The sequence below is a fragment of the Lichenostomus cassidix genome, chromosome 2 (assembly GCF_008360975.1).
Source record: "Lichenostomus cassidix isolate B80296 chromosome 2, HeHo_3.0, whole genome shotgun sequence".
NCBI classification, from domain to species: Eukaryota; Metazoa; Chordata; class Aves; order Passeriformes; family Meliphagidae; genus Lichenostomus; species Lichenostomus cassidix.
Genome location: NC_139482.1, coordinates 63,824,325 through 63,847,551, shown reverse-complemented (window position 1 = coordinate 63,847,551; position 23,227 = coordinate 63,824,325). Strand labels below are relative to the sequence as shown.

The window sequence follows — 23,227 nt, the reverse complement described above, 5'->3', positions numbered from 1 at the left end:
TTGTTGATTATTTCTATCTCAAGAGATACTTGATTCTTCACAAAATGAGTTTTTAACCTTTAATTGTACACAAATTCATGTTAAGTAGAAGCAGAATTTTATTTAGCACTCCTTCATAATTTTGAATTTAATGACAGGTTGCAGGAAAAGAACTGTCCAACCCATTGGAAATGTATGACAAGTAATTTTTATGATAAGTAGAACTGAAAAAAGGTGGTTATAGATTTGTTGTTGTTGTTATGTGGCTTACTAAGAGTGCTGGATAAAACCTATTTTAGAAGTCTCTCTCCAACTTTTCTGGCGTCCAGTAATGCATTGACTTGGTACCCTCTTCTTCAGTTGAAGCAATTGCCTCGGGTCTGTCCATGCAAGGCCTTCTTCCTTTTCCTTTAAACTTCTGTCCTCTGACAAAGTTCTGAGGTGTGCTGAGACTGCCAGGCATGCACTGTTACTGCACAGGACCTTTTTCTGCTAAGAAACCAGACAAAGCACTGTACTTGGGTCTTGCACATGGCAGGACCATGAACATTAGGGAGAAGTTCTAGCCATGAAGGAGTTTGCCTTCAAATGTTTAAAAGAATCAGATTAGCCTTCACGGAGTTTGGTTTTGATGGGGCAGTAAATCCCTCAGAGGAACTGTAAGAATTTGCCTGTGTAGTGATTCAGGTCTGTCTCACTGCTTTCTGTTCATCATCATGACTCGATACTTGTTTTGTATCTTACCCCCAAAGCAGTAAGTGGCATCCTGCTGCTGCATAATGCCTTGTCCCCTCTTTGAAGCTGCATGAAAGAAGGAGTCAGTATCTCAGGCCAGAATGCTCCAGAATAAGATTATTTTGTGGAACACATTATGATCTAAGGATTAAACAACGCTTCAATGATGCTTTTACCAGGACAAGTATGTGATGCCCATTTTTCAGAGATGAGGCACATCCAAGTGACATACAGAGTGGACCACTTGTGATTTGGTAACACAGGAGGGACACATCCAAAGCCATACAGAGAAACAACAGGAAGAGCTAAAAATAGAAGGCAAACCTTGCACCAGATTATGACCATGTCCTTAGACATAACCCCTGGAAGATACAGGTGTATCTAGAAGCGAGAACCATGAAAAGCTCGATTTCTGATTGTCACCAAAGTTATGTGCATGACACTCCAGGTTTATCTGCTGGCATGTAGAATACCCGCTCCTCACTGTCAGATGGATTATGGCAGCAAAAGTGATAATGTTTAAGTGAGATAGGAGGAGAAGCTGCTTTTTCTCACTCCAGCTTTTCAAAATGTTTAAGGAAGAGAAGACTTATAGGACAAACAGTGCAATGGAGCAAGCTCTGAACAACTTTGTTTTTAAACAATTACATTTTCCTTTTTATTTCATAAGAAGTTTACTGTTGAAAAAATGGTATGCATTAAAGCAAACACATTATACACATAGGTTAAACATCAGATAGCAAAACTGTACGGAATGAGCACTACTGGTTTTATTGTATAGGGTTTACAATCAAAGATACACTTAAAACCCCTTAAGAGTTAATGTACTTTCAAGGTAAGTTAGGCACAAAATTTAGCTTTAACTAGCTCTGCAAGCATCTCACTGTGATTTCACCAATACAAAGTATTACAAGTGTTCAAAACCAAAAGCTGACTTTTAAAAGTTTTAAAATTTTATTTGTACTACGTGCTTAAATAGTACAAATGTATACAATATTCCACCTTTGTTAAAAAAGCATGTTAAGTAGGGACTATAAAGTAGAGTCTAAGGGTTAACCAGGAAATGACCCCTTTATTTGGGCTCAGAATTAGAATGGCATAAATCTATGGCTTTGCTTTGTGGATGTATTTAGAACTGAGTAAGTCCTACAAATATGGGGAAAAAATCCCAGGATGATGTTTTTAATGAATATGAGCTGCAATAGGAATATTTTGAAGGAACTGTATTAGTAAGGAAAACTAGCTGGTATCAGATGTGTATGTTTTCCTTGGTTTTTTGTATAAGATGCAAGATACAATGTGAAATTTTAAAAAGTGAAAGATTGTGTCACAAAAAAAAAAAAAAAAAGCCAAAAGGGAAAAAAAATCCAAGGAACAAAAAACCTTCAATTTCCTGCAAGGTTTTAGCTTTGATGAGGCTCTAGCATAGAAAGAATTACTAATTTGCAAGAAATGAGAGGGCAACAGCAAGTCTGTGAACTGTAATAAAATCTTACCTCACAGAAACCTGTGGGATCTTCTAATTATGCATACTAGAAATGTTTTTGATTAAATTATCAGATTTTAAAAAAAATTTTCAGTTAGCAAAATGCATTGCTGTGCTGAAAGTTGTCCTTTTTTTTGCTTAAAAAAAGCTATGTTTAAAACGAAACACATTAGGATTGCCACAGAACTGCAAGAAACTCCATTCTTTCTATGGGTACATTTTTACTGCACCATACAGGAATTGCTTAATAGATAAAAATAAACACCTTAAAGTCTTAATGCTGTTTTTGATTAGCAGAAACACAAAAAGGAATGCACTGAAGCAAGATGGTAAAAAAAGTGTATCATGCAGTATTTTGGCTTAATGTATATAGTATTTCAAACCAATGATGTGACTGGAGGGTGGGAGGTTTAACCTATTACATTCCCATTTAGAATTAAAATTGTATGTGAAGGCAAACTGTGGAGACATGACCAGTACCAGGATGCCTAACGAAAGAGTGCCAGATGTGTTATTGTTCCTAGCATGCAGAGCTAATGCCTGAAGGCCTATGACAGCAGTATGAACTCCTGCTACTTCTAGTTCTTTACATTGCTGCTTTGTGTGTGCTGGCTGCAAGCTGCCCACAGTCAGCAAGTGCTATGTATGGCATGAGGAAGTCAACCCACAATCTCTGCAGGTTCAGTGACCAACTTAGATCCATCCCATGCTGTCTTGAACTGTTCAGGAACCGGAAATTCTTTCTGGTAGGGAACAAAAGCAACAATGATGGTTAAAAAAAACAGGGGATATCTCATAAAAACTGGTGGAATACTATTAGTGCTACATGACTGAGAAAGCACTGATAGCTCAGACATACCAGGATTAGAGGGAAGCCTTCTTCATTACCCTAGGAAGCTATTTTACAATGCCACACAGGAAAAAGCCTGATTGCTGCCCAGTTTCAAATAGCCTTGGTGTGGTACTACTTTGCAATAATTCCTCTCACACCATTATCTGCATCAACTAAGTAAATAAGCCTCATGTCAGAAATTACTTCAGATTCCATTGGTGTCTGGGTTGGAAGACTGTAGAAAGGATTTAGATGTGGAGATTAAGCCAGGAGTCTAATTTTAAGGACAAAAGCAATATTATAGTATGGAAGAATAAAATAAAAAACCCTATCATTTTAGGTGTGATACACTTCAAAATACTTAGCATCCTTTGTGGGGTACACAAAATGAAGCAGATCATCAAATAATGTATCCTTCCATTCCACAAATACAGTGAAATTATGGGAGATGTTGTTGAGTATTTCTCTGTATCCAGTAAACAAAAAATTATGTGAAGAGAAGGGTTTTTCATTCAGACCTCAAAGAGGTTATTTTGATAGCCAGTAATTTCTGATGTTATGGTAATTTTGAGACAAGACTGACCAAAAGGACTCTTTTTTTTTAAAGAAATAGGTGAATATGCATCCACTGAAAATTGTTCCCTTTTTAGTTATCTAAAGCTGGGCATCCAGCAGTCACTTTTGGAAATGTGGAGCACAAGAATTTTCATTACACATTTTATTTTATAAAGCCTAAACCTTCATACCATGTTCCAGCCCAAAAGACTAACAAGAAATTTAAGTTCTGGCTATGGCCATGCACTGCAATTTCAACTCTGCTCTGTTGAAGAAACTTGGGAACTATTACGAGCATGCTTTGCCTGCTCGTTTGAAGTGATCCCTTGCTTGTGTGTGAAGTGACAGAGCATGACTTCACAATGCCACTGGGCATAGTATGAAAATTTTACTAGAACAGCAAAGGAACTGGGAAAATGCACCTGTTTAAGTGGCTTTTAAGGACGTATGTTGAAGATAGTAGAAGGTACTACAGCTGCTACCCATGTATCAGTAGCTTTAGAAAAAAACAATTATATCACAATGTATTACTTTACCTGTAGTAATATTACCTTAGTTTCAGTCATATCATGTTCAGACTTAAGTGCACTTCTGTGAAGTGAATTTCTTTGGAAGATTATGTTTAGATATCAAAAAAGATCAAATGGACAGGAGATGAGGCCATTGCCCATCAGAATGGAAAGAGAGAATGTAATTTCTGATCTTTGAAATTACTTTGTGCGCCAGAAAATATGGAATTCTCTCTCCTGAGATACAAACACATAGAAATTCAATTGTTTTGGATCATTTTTGGAGACCTAGTATGTGTGTTACATCACTTTCTTTCCTAGCAGCGTAAGTGCTATTAGCTACCAAGACTAGTGTGGACCAGGGAGGAAAATTAAAAAAAAAAAAATCTCACTCACATAATCACCATCTTGGGGGATGAGAATGTTCATCTCAGATGACTTGGCACTCACAATCTCACAATCCAATGATTCCTCACTGAGGTAGATGTGGCAGCCTTCTGTTTTGTTAATAGAAATGGTTGGCACTTTGCCCATCACCTGCAAAATAAAATCTACTTAACATCAAATCTTAAAATGCAAACAGAGATACTGTTAATAAAACCCTCATTGCCTTCCAGGTCTCATTTTGACCACTAGCATCTGATCTATGTGTCACCTGCTTGTGTGATGATTTGATTTGATTTGTTGGACACTGTGAAAATTCTTGGTGGTGTTAACAAATATCTATGTACAACAGCAAACCTATAATATACAGGAAGCCTTTAATATACAGTTGGATGAAAGCACTTCTCTGATTCTCTCTAATTTCAATGACACTTTTGTGCTGATATTTATACAGTGTCCACCTTGTTCATCAGTGGCTGGCTAAGAAACCAAACAAGCCACCTTCAACCCAGTAAGGGCAAAGGAAAGACCCAGGCATATAGTAGTACTGAACAAGGGATTTGTAATGTGTTCTGAAAACTTCAAAGCTCTTCCAGCACAAGACAGGAAAAGGTTTTTATCCCCTTCAGGCAAGCTACAGTTCTAAAGTACTAAGATCAATTTAATTAAATCTCTAAACCTATTACTTATGTCTCTTTAAAAGCAAGCACAATATTTACTTGAGGCGAGAAAGGGAAATTTTCTTGTTTACTGTTTTACAGATTGGAAGATTTCTTCATGGCCAACAGTGTGACTCACTGGTTGTGAGTAAAAATTCCTCCTCCTTCCCTCTCTAGCAAGGACAGCAATATACTCTGGACAATGCATCAAAACAGCAGAGATTATCCTGAGCCATAGAACAGTGACAGCATGTGACAGCGATGTACTTGTTAATGAGAGTGTCTCCCATCACTTAATTAAAGAATATCTTTCAACTTCAATTCCTTAAATGCGACAGTAAACAAAGTAGTCTGTCCTCTTGCATCCCACCCTTATCCTGAAGTCTGATCTATGCAGTGGATCAATGCATCTTAAAATTTCTTTTCTTAAATGGGTTCTTATGCAGTGGAAAACAGAAGGAAGGTGTGTTTAATAAATTTTACCTAACATCTGTCAAGAAAAAAACCAAAACCTTGAGATAAAAGAGAGCCAAACAATATAGCACTGAAGTAACTACAGCAAAATCTGTAGGACTAATTTACTGTAATTTGTTGCAATAATGTATCATGTATTTGGAAATTAACAACTCAGGTCTTCAAATTACTGAGAAAATTGAGGTGCCTAGCACTTGGCACACACAAATCCTGTGGAAGCTTCCTGAATCAAGCACCATACAGCAGATAAGCAGACTGCCTTCTTAAGTGGATCCCCACTCTGCTCCATGACATGCACAGAAGCATAATGCAATATTCATAGAACATGATTAATTTTGATTCTAAGTATTTTGATTCTTAGAAAAGATATTTCCACTTTATTTGAGTATTAACAAGCTGTGGTTTTGCTCATACAAATTTTTCAGCTTTCAAGAGTAGTTTAAGAGGGAATGATAAAAATAATATAATTATTTGAAAACCGTTCAAATAAATGCCTGAGATCTTTAACTAACTGTGCTGTAAAAAGACATAGAGTGATCACGAACTAAACTGATTGTTATGGTTCAAAAGATGATGCACAGTTGGTAGCAATGTCAGTAACCTGCGTAAGGTTCAAAATATAAAAATCCCATTTTGCTCCTATTCCCTGTGGTGGTTGTGACTAGTATTTCTGAAGCATGGAGCATGGACTGCCTAAATTTAATGTCATACAGCAGGCACAGCATTTTAAGCAAAAGAACTCACTTTGAAGAGTGGCAGTTTAATATAATAATTAACATTTCATTTCTTTTTCTCTTAAAATAATACATCCTAAAGTCCCTTCTTGAGATTAGGTCGTGTGTGTCAGACACAACCCAGTATTAGAGCACACAGTCAGACTTCTTTGGAATGGGATGATTGAAGTGCTGTAAATGTCACACAGAATGTATATTCTGAACAGTACAACTGTCCCCAATAAAGAGGGCAATGTACAGATTTAAAATATGTGCATTTTCTTTTCATGAGAACCACAAGGAAGATTATCTCTGATTAAGCTTTTTGAAGGGAAATAAGTACATTACTTACTTATATGAAGTGTCATGTCACTGGCCAGGGAGATTTTTTGAAATCCCAGCACCTACTTTTACTTCATAGCATTTAGTTGTCCTTTGACAGTCTATTTAAACATTTCCATTGAGAGGATGAGAAAAGAAAAAAATCTTGTGCGCTTAGAAATCAATTAGCTAACTGCTAGAATTTGTTCTGTAAGCACCACTGAACTTTCAAGTGTTAGGAGCTGTCTAGCAGGAAAACAAGCATATTAGGGACAGAAGTAACAGTTCTTACAGTGTACAGATTTCTCAGCTTCACCAGAACCAGAAGGCACTGGGCTATGGGAGGTTTGTTCAGTGATAGTAAATAGTTTTCATAGGAATTTTCTAAAAACATCAGCAGAATTTGATGCATATAAAGATTCATTTGGATATTTCTTACTTTTGTTGTGCTCTGTGAGATTTTAAAATCCCTTGTAGCTACATGTTGGGCTTCCTCCCCCCGATTTGTTCTCTGTCTATCTTCATCTCTCAAACAGGTATTTACCTGAATCTGAATATCCCTGGAGTTGATCACTTCCACAATTCCCACAACATTGTCAAACACAAGGCCGAACTTTTTACAGTTGTCTAAAATAAAAGCAATCATAAATAAGAAAGGCAAGACAAAAACAAGTACATGCACACATGCTACATTAAATATGAAAATTCCCAGTGTTGCACTGCATAGCTGAGTGACTTTACTCACATGATCAGTCATTAAAGTGAATGGAGTGATTCAGATGCATTATTAATCACACAAGTCAGTTTTTTCAAGATTGTCATTTAAAGCCCAGCTGAGCTACCCACTCACCAATAGTAATTGAGTTGATTTTTCCTTTTATCTGAAGTGTAGATTTGTTACACTTAAAAATGTAGGCCACTTGCTTGAGTTCAGTGTTGTTAATGACCAGGTCATTCTTATCCTCTTGATACTCCTATTTCAAAAGAAAGTTTATTTAATTGGTTGTCTTTAACTAGCTAACAGTCAGACAGACTTTAGTACAATTTATCCTCGAGTCATTGCTCCTTCAGTTACAACAGAGCAATATCCTTCCTGTGGCTTAAAATCCTAATCTGCTTGGTGATCACATATCTCGCCTAACTGACCCTTAGATGACACTGTATCTTTTAGAGTTGCAGAACTGAAGAAGTTAGCACAGACAGTGACACAACCCATTAATTTTTCAGCGAAGATGTTATGCTCACAACAATTTAAAAAGGCACTCACAAAACTGCTGTTTGGCTCCCATCTGATTCAGACAGAAGAAAAGAGCAAGTTTTCCTTCCCCAAACATTATGTAATGTTCCATACAGCACATTATGAGCATGTACAGGAAATACCATATGCAATAAAGGAGTAATAGGTGAAGAAATTTACTTTCATTAGGCTTGAAAGAACAATTAAACACCATGGATGTCCAGAAAAGGCTAGGGATCCACAGGGAAAGTTCCAAGTAGTAGAACCATAAGGCAATATAACAGACAAACAGTGACTGCACCTTATGCAAACTGGACTCCACAGTAATGACTGAATATATAACCTTCTGCATGACTAAACTGCATATTCCGTCCTCTCTCTCTTAACCACCACAGTCACATCAATTTTCATTCATAGATTCTTTGGTATATGCCTACATAAATTAATACCCAAATGTTAAATCTCTTTTCTATCTGTAGGTTGAGCAAAAGGAAAACACTTCTCTACTTTTAAGCATGGAAGGCATGCTTGCATTGAATGGGAAATACAAAATAAATGTATAATTCCATTGGTTAGGGCAGCTGGAGAGAGTGGTCTGTGATGACTGTTCTCTCTCATTCACAGGAATGGCCTGCAAGAAGGGATTTTAATTGGTGTTCTCTACTGGAGTTGTTTCTGGAGCATCGTCTCATTTTGCAAGGAATTTATATACTGCCTCTGATGTTCTCCAGTGAGATGAGTAAGTGATTCTCAGAGACAAATGAATTAATTTAAGATCCTACAGAATATAAAATTTGAACTGTAGCAATGCAAATATATGGAAGACTCAGCCCATTCAATCTGCAACTTTGTTTTGTTGCACAGCGACTGAGACAGACATTTGCAAGATGTTTCAGTGCTCCACCTGGTTTGCAAAGTGCATGGCGCAACTCAGAGGTGTGACTGGAACTCACCACTCTCCACTTCTTTCCCTCTAGCTCCAAGACAGGGGCATGGTTCTGCTGCGGGGAATTCTTGGGAGAGGTGGGACTTGGAGTATGGCTTTTTGTTGGAGAACGAACAGATGGACCTTGGGCACGGAGACTGGGGTTCTTGTGAGTTTTCTGGTCATCAGAGACATGTCGAAGCCCTAAAAAAATTTTAAAAAAAGGATGGTCGTGAAAGAGAGTCTGTTTTCCAATCCTAAATGTGCTCATATTGAAGCATGAAAGATTTGTTTGTAATTGTGCCATATTACTCTCTGAAACTGCATTTTTTATATTCTCAACATTTACCTGGACAACAACCTAAAATGTAACTGCTGACATACTTTTAGCAGCTCATACAAAACCTCTTCTACTGTGAATAGGCTCTCTTAGTATCTTCAACAGAAAATCCCATGTCTTCTAGTCCCTCTCTGTAGGTAGTCCTGAGAGCTTGTTGTATCATGTTTTTTCATTGGTACAACAGAGTTTCATTTTCTAATTTATGACAATATTTGACCTATCTCTGCAGCATTAAAGCTAAATATATATTTAAATTTATGTATCATATGTATTTAAATTCACAGACATACAACTCCAGTATTAATACAAAAAGCTTTATTATTGGACTCCACACTGATCTGTGAGCCATACCTTTTCACCTGACATGTAACACATTTTGACACAAGTTTGTACACTCAATGTCAATCAGAAAGAGGGATAAAACTTTATTGCAACTGCAACTTAAGAGGTCCACCAGCTACTGGGGGCTGAAGATGCCCAGCTTGGCTGCCTTAAAAGGATACCTCTAAATAAATGGTGTGAATTTCAGGTATTCTGGACTTATTTGGGTGCTGTGGCATCTAAAGGAGGTTTTGGTATGCAGTCTCCTCCATCAAACAATTGCAAGCCTCAGAAGGATCTGAGCTGCTAGAATGTAACTTAAAAATGCTGTGAAAGTTAGCTTTTGACGTAGTTTGACTCATGGATCACAATTTGATTTATTTTCTCCTGACCTTTGGTAATTGCCTCTCCCTGGTTAAGCTGTGCAAAGAGGGCTGAGCGAGCTGCAGTTCCTTCATCCTTTGCGGTTTCTGTATCGAAGATGGGGGGCGGTCCCGGGGGCGGCGGTGGTGGAGGTGGCGGGGAAAGGCAGGAGCCACTGGTTAGAACAGATCGCATGGACATGGGGGATGCAACAGGACCCTGTTGGAGACAGAGGGAAATTGTTTTACATACAGTGTTTCAAGGAACATTGTATCACAATAACTCTTGTTTATTAACATCCTCGAATGCTGAGAGTTCGGGTGACTCTAGAAAGCCACAGGCTCAGGGCAATTTCTGTCTCCATAATCAAATGTAATCCTATGAATTCTTCCCTGCACCGGAGCAAGCACAGCTGGAAAGGCTGACAGCACACACTACTACCTTACAGCAGAACTACTCCACCTAAAATATTTGTCTCAAATGCTTGTCAAGACTCCTGTTAAAAATCTGCAAGAGTAAAGATTCCATAATTTAGTCCAGTGTTTACTTACATGAAAAGGAAAATGTCTCCTTTTTTCAGATACCAAATTCAATTAACCATATCTCAGTGTGCATTCAGAAACATATAGAAAATGTTTTGATACAACACAAATAAATGAAAGGGTCATGAACTGTCAGTTATTCATGTGGAACATGATAAACTGTGTGCAAGATGTGAAATGCTATTCTTTGAACTGTTCAAGTTATCTGTAAAGATTCAAATACCACAGAATATAAAACTATGGTGATTCAAGTCTCTTGATTCTGAAATTTAATTTTTGAGTTTTTAGTTCAATTTCTCATATTAGTTTTTTTTTTTCAGTAGCAGGAGATCACAGCACACAAGTTATGAGTGAAGGAGGCCTTGGAAAAGTAAGTAACACAGTCTTTCTTTCAGTTTGCATAATCAAAAGTACATGTTTTGGTCTGAATTATAATGCTTACATAGAATATTATCAAACAGAGAGAAAATACTAATAATATCTGATTATTTTATTTTTTTATTTTATTATTAAAATAAATAAATAAATAAATAATAAATTTTATTATTATTTTATAATAATGCCCTAACATCCTAATGATAGCTGTTAGAGGGCATCTGAGAGTCACTTTTACTGTCTTGCCACTGAGTGTCACTCTGATGCTACCTCTCTGCAGCACAGACAGGACTTTGAAAAGAACTATTGAGAAAATTAAACTGTTCTGATGAGTTCCGCTAGCTACAGAGATACTGTGTATTGCAGCAGCAAATATTTAACAGGTGGGCAGATACAATGGAAAAATTACAGTGACTTAGAGTCATAGCTCCTCTAACTGGCTATCTTTGTTAAGAGATACAGGTTGTTACAATCCCTAGTAAGCCATTGTTTCACTGGCCACAGAGGATATTTTTAACTGTTTATGGTATGATTTTATGGTATGGTTATGGTAAGAAAACTTTCTGCTTTCCACTAAACTGAAACGGAAACAGTAAGGTATCTATCTGGTTCCTCCATCTCACAGGAATGAAAACTGCAGCTATTTTTTAAAAAGTAAAACTTGTTCTGGCCTGTAATCCCAAACTGATACCAGGAAAAGGGCGGAGGTCCACAGGCTCCTTTTTTACTCACTCTTCAGATATACTTTAAAATCAAAATAAAAATCAAAAATCTCTTAAGGAAATAAGCTCTCTTCTTGCTATTAAATCTTTTTGATCAAATGTAAACAAATGAGAAGAACTTCCTTTTGGAATTTATTATCATTTATTGTCAAAATATACTGGAATTGATGCTGGTTGCTTTTAGAGACATTCCATTGTTGCATGGATACATTTAACTCAGAGCTTCTGCTTACATTCTTCCTCATTATAGGTTAGTGTTTTAGGCTGGGGACAACTTCTTTCCTGGGCCCTCAGTTTACAGTGCCTGTCTCTGCCTCTGCTAATGCCAGTGAAGTTACCTGCAACAGAGTCAGCGGAACTGTGAATTACTGTAATTAAAAAAAAGGAAAGTAAGTGGATTTAGTGGCACAATCAGCTATTGCTGCCTGAGGTGCAATACAGTTCTTCCCTTTCTGTTGCCTGCAACCATAGCAACTGAATCCACTATGTTCCGGTTATCCAGTGTTCTGAACACTGCATTTGCAGGGCTTTTTAAAATACTCAGATACCCAGAAATGGCACTCACCATTCACAGTGTGAACATGCAGTTATGAATTATGAATGCTTCATGAAAGGCAATTAATAGCAGTAGCGGTAGTGGTTAATAACTTTAGTCTGAGATAAAAATCTGCTTGCCAAATTCCAGACTGCCATCTGATTTCTCAAAAATACCCACTGCTTCCACCTGCTGACCAATACAGTGCTGTGATTTTGCTGAAACTTGTGTAAGACTCACACATACATTAGGAATTTACACCATCTAAACTGTGCAAAGGCTGCAAAGATCCATTAGAAAAAAAACTATCTGGAAGTTATCTGGGTATTCTGTGTACAACACAGAGTGGTGGGTCACTCTAGAGTCTCTTTGCTTAAAGTGTCAAACTCAGGGCCATCACAGGTCATGTAGGACACTCTGGGCTCAAATAATGCTGCTGAGTAGCACATCAAAGGCAGTTTCCCAAATGGCAACTACAGTATGGGAATATCCATGTAACTGAGATGGAAGTAAAAATCAGAGGGGTTTATCTGTGGGAGTGGGTAATCTCTCTCCCAGAACTCCTAAAGAACTATCTTGTCAAAGTACAGTAAAAGGAAGTATTTTAAATACACCAGTTAAGTCTGGACATGGTTTTGTATGAATGGAGATTGTCATCTTACTTACTTTTCAAGAAAGAGAAGATATAGGAAAGGATCTGGGGAACTAGGAGCTTTTTTCCATCTAGAGCTGGACTAATGAAAAAACAAGTTTACTCAATTCTTGACCTGAGGAGTGAAGACATTCTAGTCCTTTAAGTGGGTTTCAAAGTAAGAAAAAAATCTATTCATTGCACTCATGCTGCCAATCTGCCTCTTCTTTTCTTTACAAGACTGGTCCCTCCAACAAAGTCAGTGGTTATCTCCACTGAGTGCAAAAAAGTTTGAGTTAGATCTAATTAAGAACGTAGAAACTGTCACAAGGTCTTTGAAGACACCTGAGGTTCTGTCACCCTTCCCACCTTTCCTCCTAATTTTGTGCAGTCTCAAAAATAAAACATAGCCTGAACCCACATTGTTAACTTTTCTCCTGCATGACAAATCTTGTCTAGTTTAAGACCAGAGTTACAACTACACAAGCTAATTGATATTGTAGCGTGGTATTTTCAACATCTAGGGCCATTCTGGAAACTGCCAGGAAAAACTGAAGGACAAATCAAAGGAAGAAAGGTCACTAAAGTAGAAGGTTTAACTGCTCCACTGGAGAGCTACCATATTACAGCATGGACTCATCCCCATTGAAATAAAATGGCAGGGAAAAGACAGACAAGTCTCATTAATGAGTGGGCACACACCTGCTGGGAAGAGGGGTACAGTCTTACTCTGCCCATAGTCTTCTTTTCTTTGCCATTTTGATTTACCTAACTGAAATCACACAAACATTCAAGTGAGGTGAAAATCTTTGTGGGAGAGTGGCTCAGGGACACTCTCAAAAGGAGGCAGAAAGCACAAAAATGAACTGGAAATGCAGAAAACGCATTTTACTTCTTGCATTCCCAGAAGGAAGATGGGACCTGTGGTGCACTGAAACACACTGATATAAAGGGCAGCTTAAAAATCAGCCAAGTGAAGTAGTTTCAGGAACTTTTTAAAAAATTTGTTTTGACATCTATTAATAAATAAACCTCCAAGCTACCAACCTCAGTCACTGGCAGTTACTTTGCTTTCCTTAGTTACTCTTCTAAGACCACTTAGACCCTTAGGCTCTAGAATATTTCTGAAGCAGGCTCATAAAACTGTTCTGGTATCTGGTAATATTTGTGTATAGTCCTATCCAGTTTCAACAAAAGTGCCCTTCACAAAGTCCATTCATTTCTGTTCTGTATAGGGTGGTGTTTGTGAGAGCTGCCAGGAATAAAATAGCATGTTACATGCCCACAAAAGTTCATCTATCCTAAAGCAGCAGGTGCTTAGCAGCTTTGCTATTTGCAAACAACTCTTCAGATTAACTTCACACAGATGTTAACAGCAGTGTGTCTTTACACAAAGAGTATTAGGAGCCATTTGGACCACTAAAGGGGGTTGTTTGCAAGCCGCCTTTCTTCCTCTTTTATTTCAGCTGTTTGCCTCAGCAACAGCTGCTGTTCTCAGTGCTATGGTGTCTACAGACACCACGTCAAGTTATACTGATTGCTGACTGCTCCCATTAACATGTTGGCGTGGCCATTTTTCTATCATTTACAAATATGCCCCTAGTAGGAATTATCAGGGGAACAGATAGAGTTGACCTCACTTTGGAAAATGTAACAAAAAGCCATAATGTTTAACCTGGTAGCTTTGCACCATAGTGAATTTGATGTGCTTTAAACCTTGATCCTAAAAACCTAAAGCTTTTTGAAATGGAAGAAAATGTAATTCTCTGAGTAGGGGTCTATCAAGGACAGGAGATGCAGGCCCTGTGACCATGTACCAAGAGCTCTGTAGGGGATGAAACATTACAGAAATTTTCTTGGGGAAAAAAGTTGTCTTCAGCCTCCAATCCTGCTCTAAAAGGAGTGACAGGAATGGGTCAGGGTTTGCTTCTGGTTGGATAGCCCCAAGACATCTGCAGAGAGGCCCAAGAGTTTCCACTGACTGTGGCAGAGAAGCTTCCTCTAGTGACAGTGTCTCATGCTGCTCACAGTGTTGGGTCTGTCCATTGTCCCTGTGCAAGGGTTTGCAGGATTGTGGTACAGCCTCAAAGTATGTCGTATTTCTATCTTTAGCTTGTTGAAAGGGTGTAGTACACTTCTTTTTCTCACCTAACTGGCTCACTGGAAGAAAGAAATTACGTTTATGTTGAGATAGCTGCCTGGTTGAAATCCATCGATCTCAAATCCCACTTAATTCCCTTGAAATTACAGTACAGCTGAGTAAAGCCCTTTGCTTTTGAGAAGTTGGGCCTTGTGAAGCCCATTTCTCCTAAAGACTTCTTTCCCCTGGAGTACAGGGCAAAGCCAATCTTGTTAGAGAAATAAAATGCTGTTCATATAAAACACAAGTGTTCTGGATGCCATACTGTCACTAATTTTTGGTGGCCATATGCAGCTTGATGTGTCTTCAGGTCTGAACCCAGTTACTGAGAGACAGTAAGAATTTCTTTTTATGTCTTATCACAGATGTTACTATTTCCTGAGCTATTCTTGCTGAACAGCTCCCTGGGTTAGCCTTCCATGTCACTGTTACTATATTTGTAGTACTGCAGCAGCAAGGAGCCCTAGTCAGAGGCTCCTATCTCTGGGGATATGAGGGGCTTATGTGCCAGACCCTGTACAAACACCCGTGGCGTTCCTCTGTGTTTATCCAGCTTTCAGCTGACACAGTGCAGCACGGAAACTGAGGGGAACAAAGTTCTTGTGCTGGGAACCAGCTGTGGAGCATCTGAACAATGCATTTCTTGTAGCTGCAATGGTTGATTTTATTCAGAACGACAAGATTATAAACATCTATATAATGCATATAAAAAAATTATATATGCATGTGTATGATATATAGTACCTATTTTGTTAGTCATTCCTATTAAGAGGTAAGTATCTATTTGCAGCTGAGGCAACAGGTGGCTTAGAGAGAGGTCATGAAATCCGTTCCTTAATTTATTGAAAAGACTTCTTTTCATGGCAGCAGATAAACAGGAATTCTAATGGGGAATACATTCTTCTCAAAAAAAAAAAAAACAAAAAAGGAAGGATATCTCTGTTTTCTCTCCCTTCATAGTAATCCTAGTTTCACACTTAAAATGATTACAGCATTCTGTATTGTTCTTTCCGTACATATGCACAGTCAAAGACAAGAATTGTGAAGCTCAAAATATCACGTATCAACCTATGGGAACAGGTGAACTGTGACTCAGAGGCACAGAGCTCTTGTTAAGGTGTTTTTTTGCATAAAAGTAGCTTAGCACAACAGTTCTATTACCTACGCTATTTAAGCCACCTGTCTGCAATGGGTTATGCTGCCCTGAGAGCTGCAATTTACTGGATGAAACAGCTGACTTACAGAGCCTGTAATCTTAGTTAGTTAAAACACAAAACAACAAAAACCAGGCCAGGTTCTTTTCTTGTTACTGAGTCTCAGCAGAATTATTTATCTGTAGAGCTTTCAAGCTTTGTAGGCCCCTTTAATACACTTTTGCCGTTCATCACCTGTTCAGGATTTAAAATGATGCTTACATCTTCAGAGTAACTCAAGCAGAAATGTTTTACACAGCCATGGTCTTCTAAATAATTTGAAAACTGGTAATGTTATTGTCAACAAGTAATGTGCTCCAACAGCTGGATTCAACCGTCTTTTACTTATATAAGAATTTGGTTAAAAAGAAAACCAATCACTTTAGCAAGATAGTAAAGATTTAATAGATGTAGCTTTTTCTTTTCATTTGGCATACTTTCAATTTTCTTTTTCCTTTCCCTTAGCCACTGAACTAGGCTGCATGCCTCGCCCAGGTTTTCCCTTAACTTGTCTGAATGCTATTTGGTCAAAGTTAAGAGAACACCGTTGATACACAGTAAAGAGATATAGTTTCAGACATTGTTGAAATAAGAGAGTAAAAAGACTTTTTTTCAAAGGGACAGGGATCTAATTGAGGCAGTCTCCACTGAAGAAGCAACTGTTGTAGAGGTGTCAGCATGGCCAGTTTTTCAATCGATCATGAACCTAAAACCATTCACTTGCAATTAAAGGATGCAATCTTTTTCAACAAAAAGGTATAAGTGAATAGGGAAAGGGAAGAGTAGAGAGAGAAATAGGAGGTATACAGAAAAGGAGAGAAAAGGCTATCACTGAGAAAAACTGAGCACTGTGGAAATGTCTACATCTTATCCGAGATACAGGCACTTAAACTGGTGTATCTATGCTCTCCTTACTTCTATCTGAATAAGACCTCTGGAATTGCAGTTGTGGCTGGAATTTGGCACTACAGTTTTGACCTTTAGCTTTAGTGAAGTGGCTCAGACGATGGCTGCTTGATAAGTAGGTCAAACTAAATACAGCATAGAAGACATACTGGATAGATAATAGGAGGCTTTTGCCTGCAGAAGTTGGTCTTTTGCAGCTTGTTCACATCAATATGTACAGAGAAGATATATTACAGGAAAATGTTTTGATAGAACAGGAGAGAGGCAGAGCCATTTTAAAAGCAAATGTCTGGAGGTGATTATTTTAGTCAAGAATAAAATGCCCAAAGTCTGCACTGAGACTAGTATAATTGCACTCAATCAGGCTAATGTAGGAATGATGATGGTACTTCTCAGTGTGGAGAATTTAAGCTTTTAAAGAATGTTTTTAGTGTACTATCTAATGACTAATAAATGTTTTTTAAAATGCTATTTCAAGGAGAAAAGCTTCCATTGGCTTAAATGGAAACAGGATTTAAATAAATCTCAACTGCTTTTAAAGATGTGCAGACTTTATCCTAAATTGTTTTGATTTGTAAAAGGGGGGAGGATTTAACTCATCACTTGAGTGAAATTCTGTATTAGAAACTAAATACTGTAATGAAATTCACTGCTTGTTTGTAAATATCTCCTGTTTGTAAATAAACCCACTGGTAAAATTTGTCCTAAATTACTATTGTATACAAAGAACAAAAGTTAAGTTCAGACCTGCCTGCAACTAAAACATTCAATTATCCTTGAGCAAGATTTGGGTTCTAACACTTATTTGATATATGGAAAACTACAGCAATCTCTCATTCTTACTGGTTGTTTTCTTGCTGCAAAATTAACCTGCAGAAGCAGGAGCAGAAGTTTCACTTCCCCCAGACTACTCATGCAGACCTTGTAGGAAACAAACCTTTTATTAGGCATTCTTGTGAGCTTATACTACAGATGGTAATTTATTATTTGGTTATTGCATCACCAAAAAAGGGGGAGGGTAGAAGGAGCCATGCTTCAGTAGAATCCCATCTTTAAGGAAAAAAAAAAGGGGAAAAAAAGCACTTGCTGTTGATCAGAAAGAACCGAAAAGGACAGGTTACTATTAGAGCAGTGGATTGCTTGTTAAAGACAGAAAACTGTAGCAAGCAAAAAAGACAATTACTGCATAGGTAAATTGCTACCCTGGGCACTTAAAATATTGCATTGTAACAACAGCTTTTTCCTAAGACTCACTGACATTTGAGAATCTCATACCTGGTAGCAAATTGAAACAAATCTCCATTAGGCTGGTAATTGCTATTGTTCCCATTGTCAAGATGGCTAAACTGAGATGTAGTGAACATAGTGAATGGCCACTCACCACAGGGTGTTGGAGGCAGAAGGACACTTTGCATTCAAGATAATGAATTACAAAATTACACCTTCAAGGAAATACTGTAGATCCACCTAACTTCCACTGACAAGCATATTTTCTCTGACATATGCACAATCAATGAAAATGACTGTTTCTGGTCATGGTGAAAATACATGGAACTTTTTACTCTCTGGGACAATCCTGCTCACAAACATACATACTTTAAATATGTACTTTTGTTTTGTGAGCATAGTACCAACAAATATCCTAACCATATCCATCATGCCCTGAAATGTCAATTTACACAGTCCAGTCATTTTTTACCACCATTCCACATGAGTAGCAAAACAGGCTCAGATGCACGAAAGTCTAAAGGTCCTTAACTACACTATTTTTTGGCTTTGTCCTCACACAGTCCCACAGATTTCAATAGGGTGCCCTTAAGAAGTAAAATACTGTCACACATTTTGGCAGCAAGTAAGAAAGAACTATGTTAGATCCAAAAATCCATAAGCATCTGTTTTTATCATGAACTTTCTATAAGGCAGATAGAGAGAACTGTTATTGTGAGAACCGACTGCTTGGACATTATTTCAACTTTTTGCCCCTGTTTTGGTGTCTGTCATCTAATTTATTAAGACATTTCTTTCTCTTTCCTCTAAAGTGTCTGCCTGTGTGCCTGCTGCCAGAGCCAGGAACACTTTCCTGTGTGCACTAGTGATCTGCTCCAAGGCTGGCTGCAGCTGCCCTGTGCAGCTTGATGGAAGGGTACAGCAGGGCTGGAAATGGCACAGCTTTGGGATATTGCATGGCCATAAATGTGCACACCACAGCGTACAGCACCCACAGCTTAGGGGGTCAAGTGCCTACTAAAAAATCCTGTCCCCTTCTTTTTGGAAACCCAAGCATTTGAAACCCTCTGATTTAGGCTGATACTCATGGGATTTTGTTGCAGCTCAAGCTATAAGAATACAACTCAGAGAGAAGCAGTAGTGAACATTCTTCCTGACTCTTCACCCTCATTAGAAATATCCAAATATGCTACTTTAGAGCTTTCTATAGAAATTTCATGCATTGCTTTTTTGACTTCTGCAGACATGAAGGGTAAATTATCGGTACAATATACTTTAAAATCTGTACTTGTACTCCCTGAGATGGTTCTCTCTCTCTCTCTCTTTCTATAATAAAATACCATTTCTATACCAATGTCTACCTTTCATAAATGTTCCACTTTGTTAACACCTCGCCAAACTACTGCTTTTCCCTTTTTTCCTTTTATGCATGTAAGTGGAAGCTGCTGTTTGTGACAATTAACAACTGTGTCTGGAATATATCTACAGCTTTTACAGACATCATATTTCTGTCTAGACCCTCATTCTGCAGACCTTAATGCTTAACTTCACACAACGTGAATCTGTGACTTTCATTCTCACTTTAAAATGTGTAACAAAAATGAAATTATCATTTGAGCAACTCATTGCTTTCTGGAATGTATTTGTTACCAAGCTTCATAGAAATATTTAAATAACATTTAAGCTATTTAAACAAACTGCTAACTTACTGGATTCTAATTTTCTTACATTCACATTTAGAAAAACTTAAAAAAATATATACATCCATAAAAATGAGTTCGCAATTTAATCTTTCAGACTCACATGATATACAGAATAATTTAAATGAGCCATACTTCCAAGACAACTTCCAGATAAGAGTGATATCCAAAGTAAAATGAAATCTGTACTTCAGATGCAGTGATGGGCTCATCACTCATGATGGAATGAGCACTGTTGGCAGGAAACTATGCTTAATATAAATAAACAAGTCACACCTAGATGTCACCAATTTCTTGGACAGCTGAAGACAGGAAAATAAAAAGACATGACGGCTGAGATACTGGTTTTAAGAGCAGTCAAATATAACCTGCAACAGCTATATTTCTGGGTAAGATTACCATTACTCACCAGCACTGAGAGCTCCTCCTGTTTGATCAAATGGCTGTAACAAACCTTTATCTGATAACACTATCTGCATACTTGTGAAGTTGTATTAAAGGTGAAAATTATTCTTTTTCTGTATTAACATAATGGATTTTGTCCCAGATTCTCAGGCTAATTCAGCTAATGGGGTACTACAATTACTTTTCCTTATGTAATGATAATTTAAAAATCATTAGCCCTTCTCACATTCACCAATCATAACAGAATAGGATGTAGCAATTCTGAAATTTTGTACTAAATAAAGAAATAATGTTTAATATTTTAAATTTTTACTACAGAGACCTAAATTAGAAAATAATTACAGTCTTCTAATTTATCATGTTCAAACATTTTTGCATTGCTTCAGACTAAGAAGTACACACAGATTGTGGTTCTCTCCTGTGTTTGAACTTGCACTTGAATACTTGAGTAGTGGAAGGCCTTGCACAATGTCTAATGAAGGGTATGTAGAGAAAGCTGCAGTCTCTTGCTGAGCACAAGTAACCTACATTCTCTTATATGGTTATAACCTCCATAGAGAGAGAGAAAGCAACTTTTCCAAGTACCATAGAACCATAGAAAGGTTTGGACTGGAAGTGACCTAAAAGATCATCTAGTTCCAGCCCCCTGCCATGGGCAGGGACACCTTTCATAGACAAGGTTGATCAGAGTCCCATCCAACCTGGCCTTGGACACTTCTAGGGATGGGGCATCCACAGCTCCTCTGGGCAACCTGTTCCAGTGTCTCATCACCTTCATAATAAAGAATTTTTTCCTTACATTCAGTCTTGGTATTTAAAACTATTGCCTACTGTCCTGTCATTACAAGCCTTGGTAATGTCTTTCTCAGACTTTCTCACAAGCCCACTTTATATATTGAAAGGTCACAAAAAGATCTTCATGAAGCCTTCTCTTCTCCAGGCTGAAAAAATCCCAACTCGCTTGGCCTGTCTTCACAAGAAAGGTGTTCCAGCTCTTATTTATTACATGTTAAACTACATTTCATAGAATCAGAAAATGGTTTGGATTGGAAGGGTCATTAATTTGAAAGTTCTACTTCACTTCCCTGTCTTCCTGAGTTCTTAAAATTGTTTGGTTTGAGAACTAAATGGTGGCCTGTACCACTCCTCTGAATAGTCATTAATTAAAAATAATGATATTTGTGTACACAGAAGAAATTACAAATTTGGTGTGAAAGACTGCATGTTCTAGTATATGGTAGGTTTAGGATATCAGTAAAGAGCTGGCTGATTACATTTTTAATATACTTCAGCAGTTCTTCTAATCTGATAATAAATGTGAATACATTGTCAGAATAATATAGAACACTGAATCCATGTAGGCAGTGGACATAAACTCTTACATTTGTACCCAAAAGAAAATTAATTTTTCATGTTTATACCTCTCTTAGAGAAAAATATTCATTGCTATCGTATTTCTATGCATCTCAGATGTAACACACAGAAGCAGCTTATATAATGAGCATAAATAATTTGGCATGCAGCTATATTTACTCTCTCTTTCTGTATTTCAGAAGTTATTTCTGTATGTCCAATATAACACTTTTATAAAGCTAGCCATCTACGAAGAAATAAATTGTTATGTGTCCCTTGTTTTTCTCTTTCCTGTTATTAAATTTCTCTTTGCTCAGATTCTTCCCACCATTCTTCTCTTTTCCATGCCATGTTCCTTCAGTTTTTCTTTAGTCTGACATGTTCTTTAATGTTTTCCACTTTGTTTTGTTCCTACTTTCTAAAGGCATGGAGAATTGTGTTTGCCTCTCCTCACCATCTGCAGCTGAGGGTTATGGCTATAATCATACCAAAAAATTCTTCCCTCTTCCTGCAAACCTGTAACACCATGGCCTGAATATCTCCACCCATATTTCAAATTTTTATTGGCTTGGTTGGGAAATACATGGGCCATGACTTCTGTTCCTGGCCTAGATATTTATTTTTCCTGAGCTAATGACCCGCATTTAAAGACAAACTGGTTACTGGCATTTTATAGCTCTTCTTGAAGAAAGAAAGAGTACTTACAGTTTTACTCCAGGTGAGACCTGTGGTGTGATGCTCTTTGATATAAGCTTGAAGGTCAGACCAGATGCTCAGATATGACTTCACCCAATCGACATGGCGTGTGTCACTGTAGAAACAGAGACAATATTTATGTGTAAATGTAGTTAAAAACAGAAAGCATTGCTGCTCTTGCTTAAAGCAGGTAAAATCCAGTGTCTGCCTCAAAGCCATGGACAAATCAGTTAGCAGGCAGACAACCAGCCCAGTGCTGCAAAGACTGAAGCCTACTACACTGGAAACCTTCTGGATCCTTTCAGAGGACACACAAGGGCACAGGATGCCTCTAGGAGAGAATGCTTCCTGCTAAAAGTGTGTGTCACCATTCTGCTCAGGCTCAAAGTCAACTGAAGAAGCACTAAAGGCATATTGAGCTGTGCAGCAGGTACTCAGACTCAGTTTCAGGGTGCTGAACTTTAGAAAATTAAATATCCATGGGTTCTGTAAGATACTCTGTCTGCTATGTTCAAATGTGTTACAGTCATCAGACTAAAGTGTTTATACATCAAGAATTTTTAAGGTACAAGTCACAGTTGGCTCCAAACTCATTATCATTAGTCTTCCAATGGGACTATAAATGAAACCAGGAACTATGTAGAGAGAGAGAAACTGCTTGTAAGATGAAATCCTCAGTTATAACAAATTATTACTGAATACTGATGGCTATGGACTGGATGCTTACAAGGATTTGTGTGTCTACCTTCTATTTATTTCCTTTGGAGTTTGATCCTTAATAACGTGGAGGATCTGGGTCAACAGGTTTAATCCAAAGCCTGCTGAAGTCAAGGCAGAGCCTTCCATACTTTGGAAGCCATTGTGAAAAACAGGAAAATAGTTCCTCATTAAAGGAAGAACTAAATACTTAAATAATGTACTCTGCTTCTACCATTACATGAGACATTTTTTTCTCCAGTGTAAGTACTG

General features: G+C 37.7%; 1 protein-coding gene across 3 annotated transcripts in view; it reads right to left on the bottom strand.

The window, feature by feature from the left end:
- Positions 1–1,343: 1,343 nt before the first annotated feature.
- The window catches only part of CAP2 (cyclase associated actin cytoskeleton regulatory protein 2), a 69,010-nt gene continuing 47,126 nt past the window's right edge, over positions 1,344–23,227 (bottom strand). For all 3 annotated transcript variants that reach the window (XM_085051861.1, XM_085051859.1, XM_085051860.1), the window contains exons 7-13: positions 22,268–22,373; positions 9,863–10,052; positions 8,838–9,013; positions 7,498–7,621; positions 7,192–7,274; positions 4,493–4,633; positions 1,344–2,943 (exon numbers count right to left, since the gene is read on the bottom strand). In XM_085051861.1, coding sequence (XP_084907987.1) covers positions 2,860–2,943; positions 4,493–4,633; positions 7,192–7,274; positions 7,498–7,621; positions 8,838–9,013; positions 9,863–10,052; positions 22,268–22,373 — 904 coding nt within the window. In that variant the 3' untranslated portion in view covers positions 1,344–2,859. The remainder of the gene's footprint in view (positions 2,944–4,492; positions 4,634–7,191; positions 7,275–7,497; positions 7,622–8,837; positions 9,014–9,862; positions 10,053–22,267; positions 22,374–23,227) is intronic.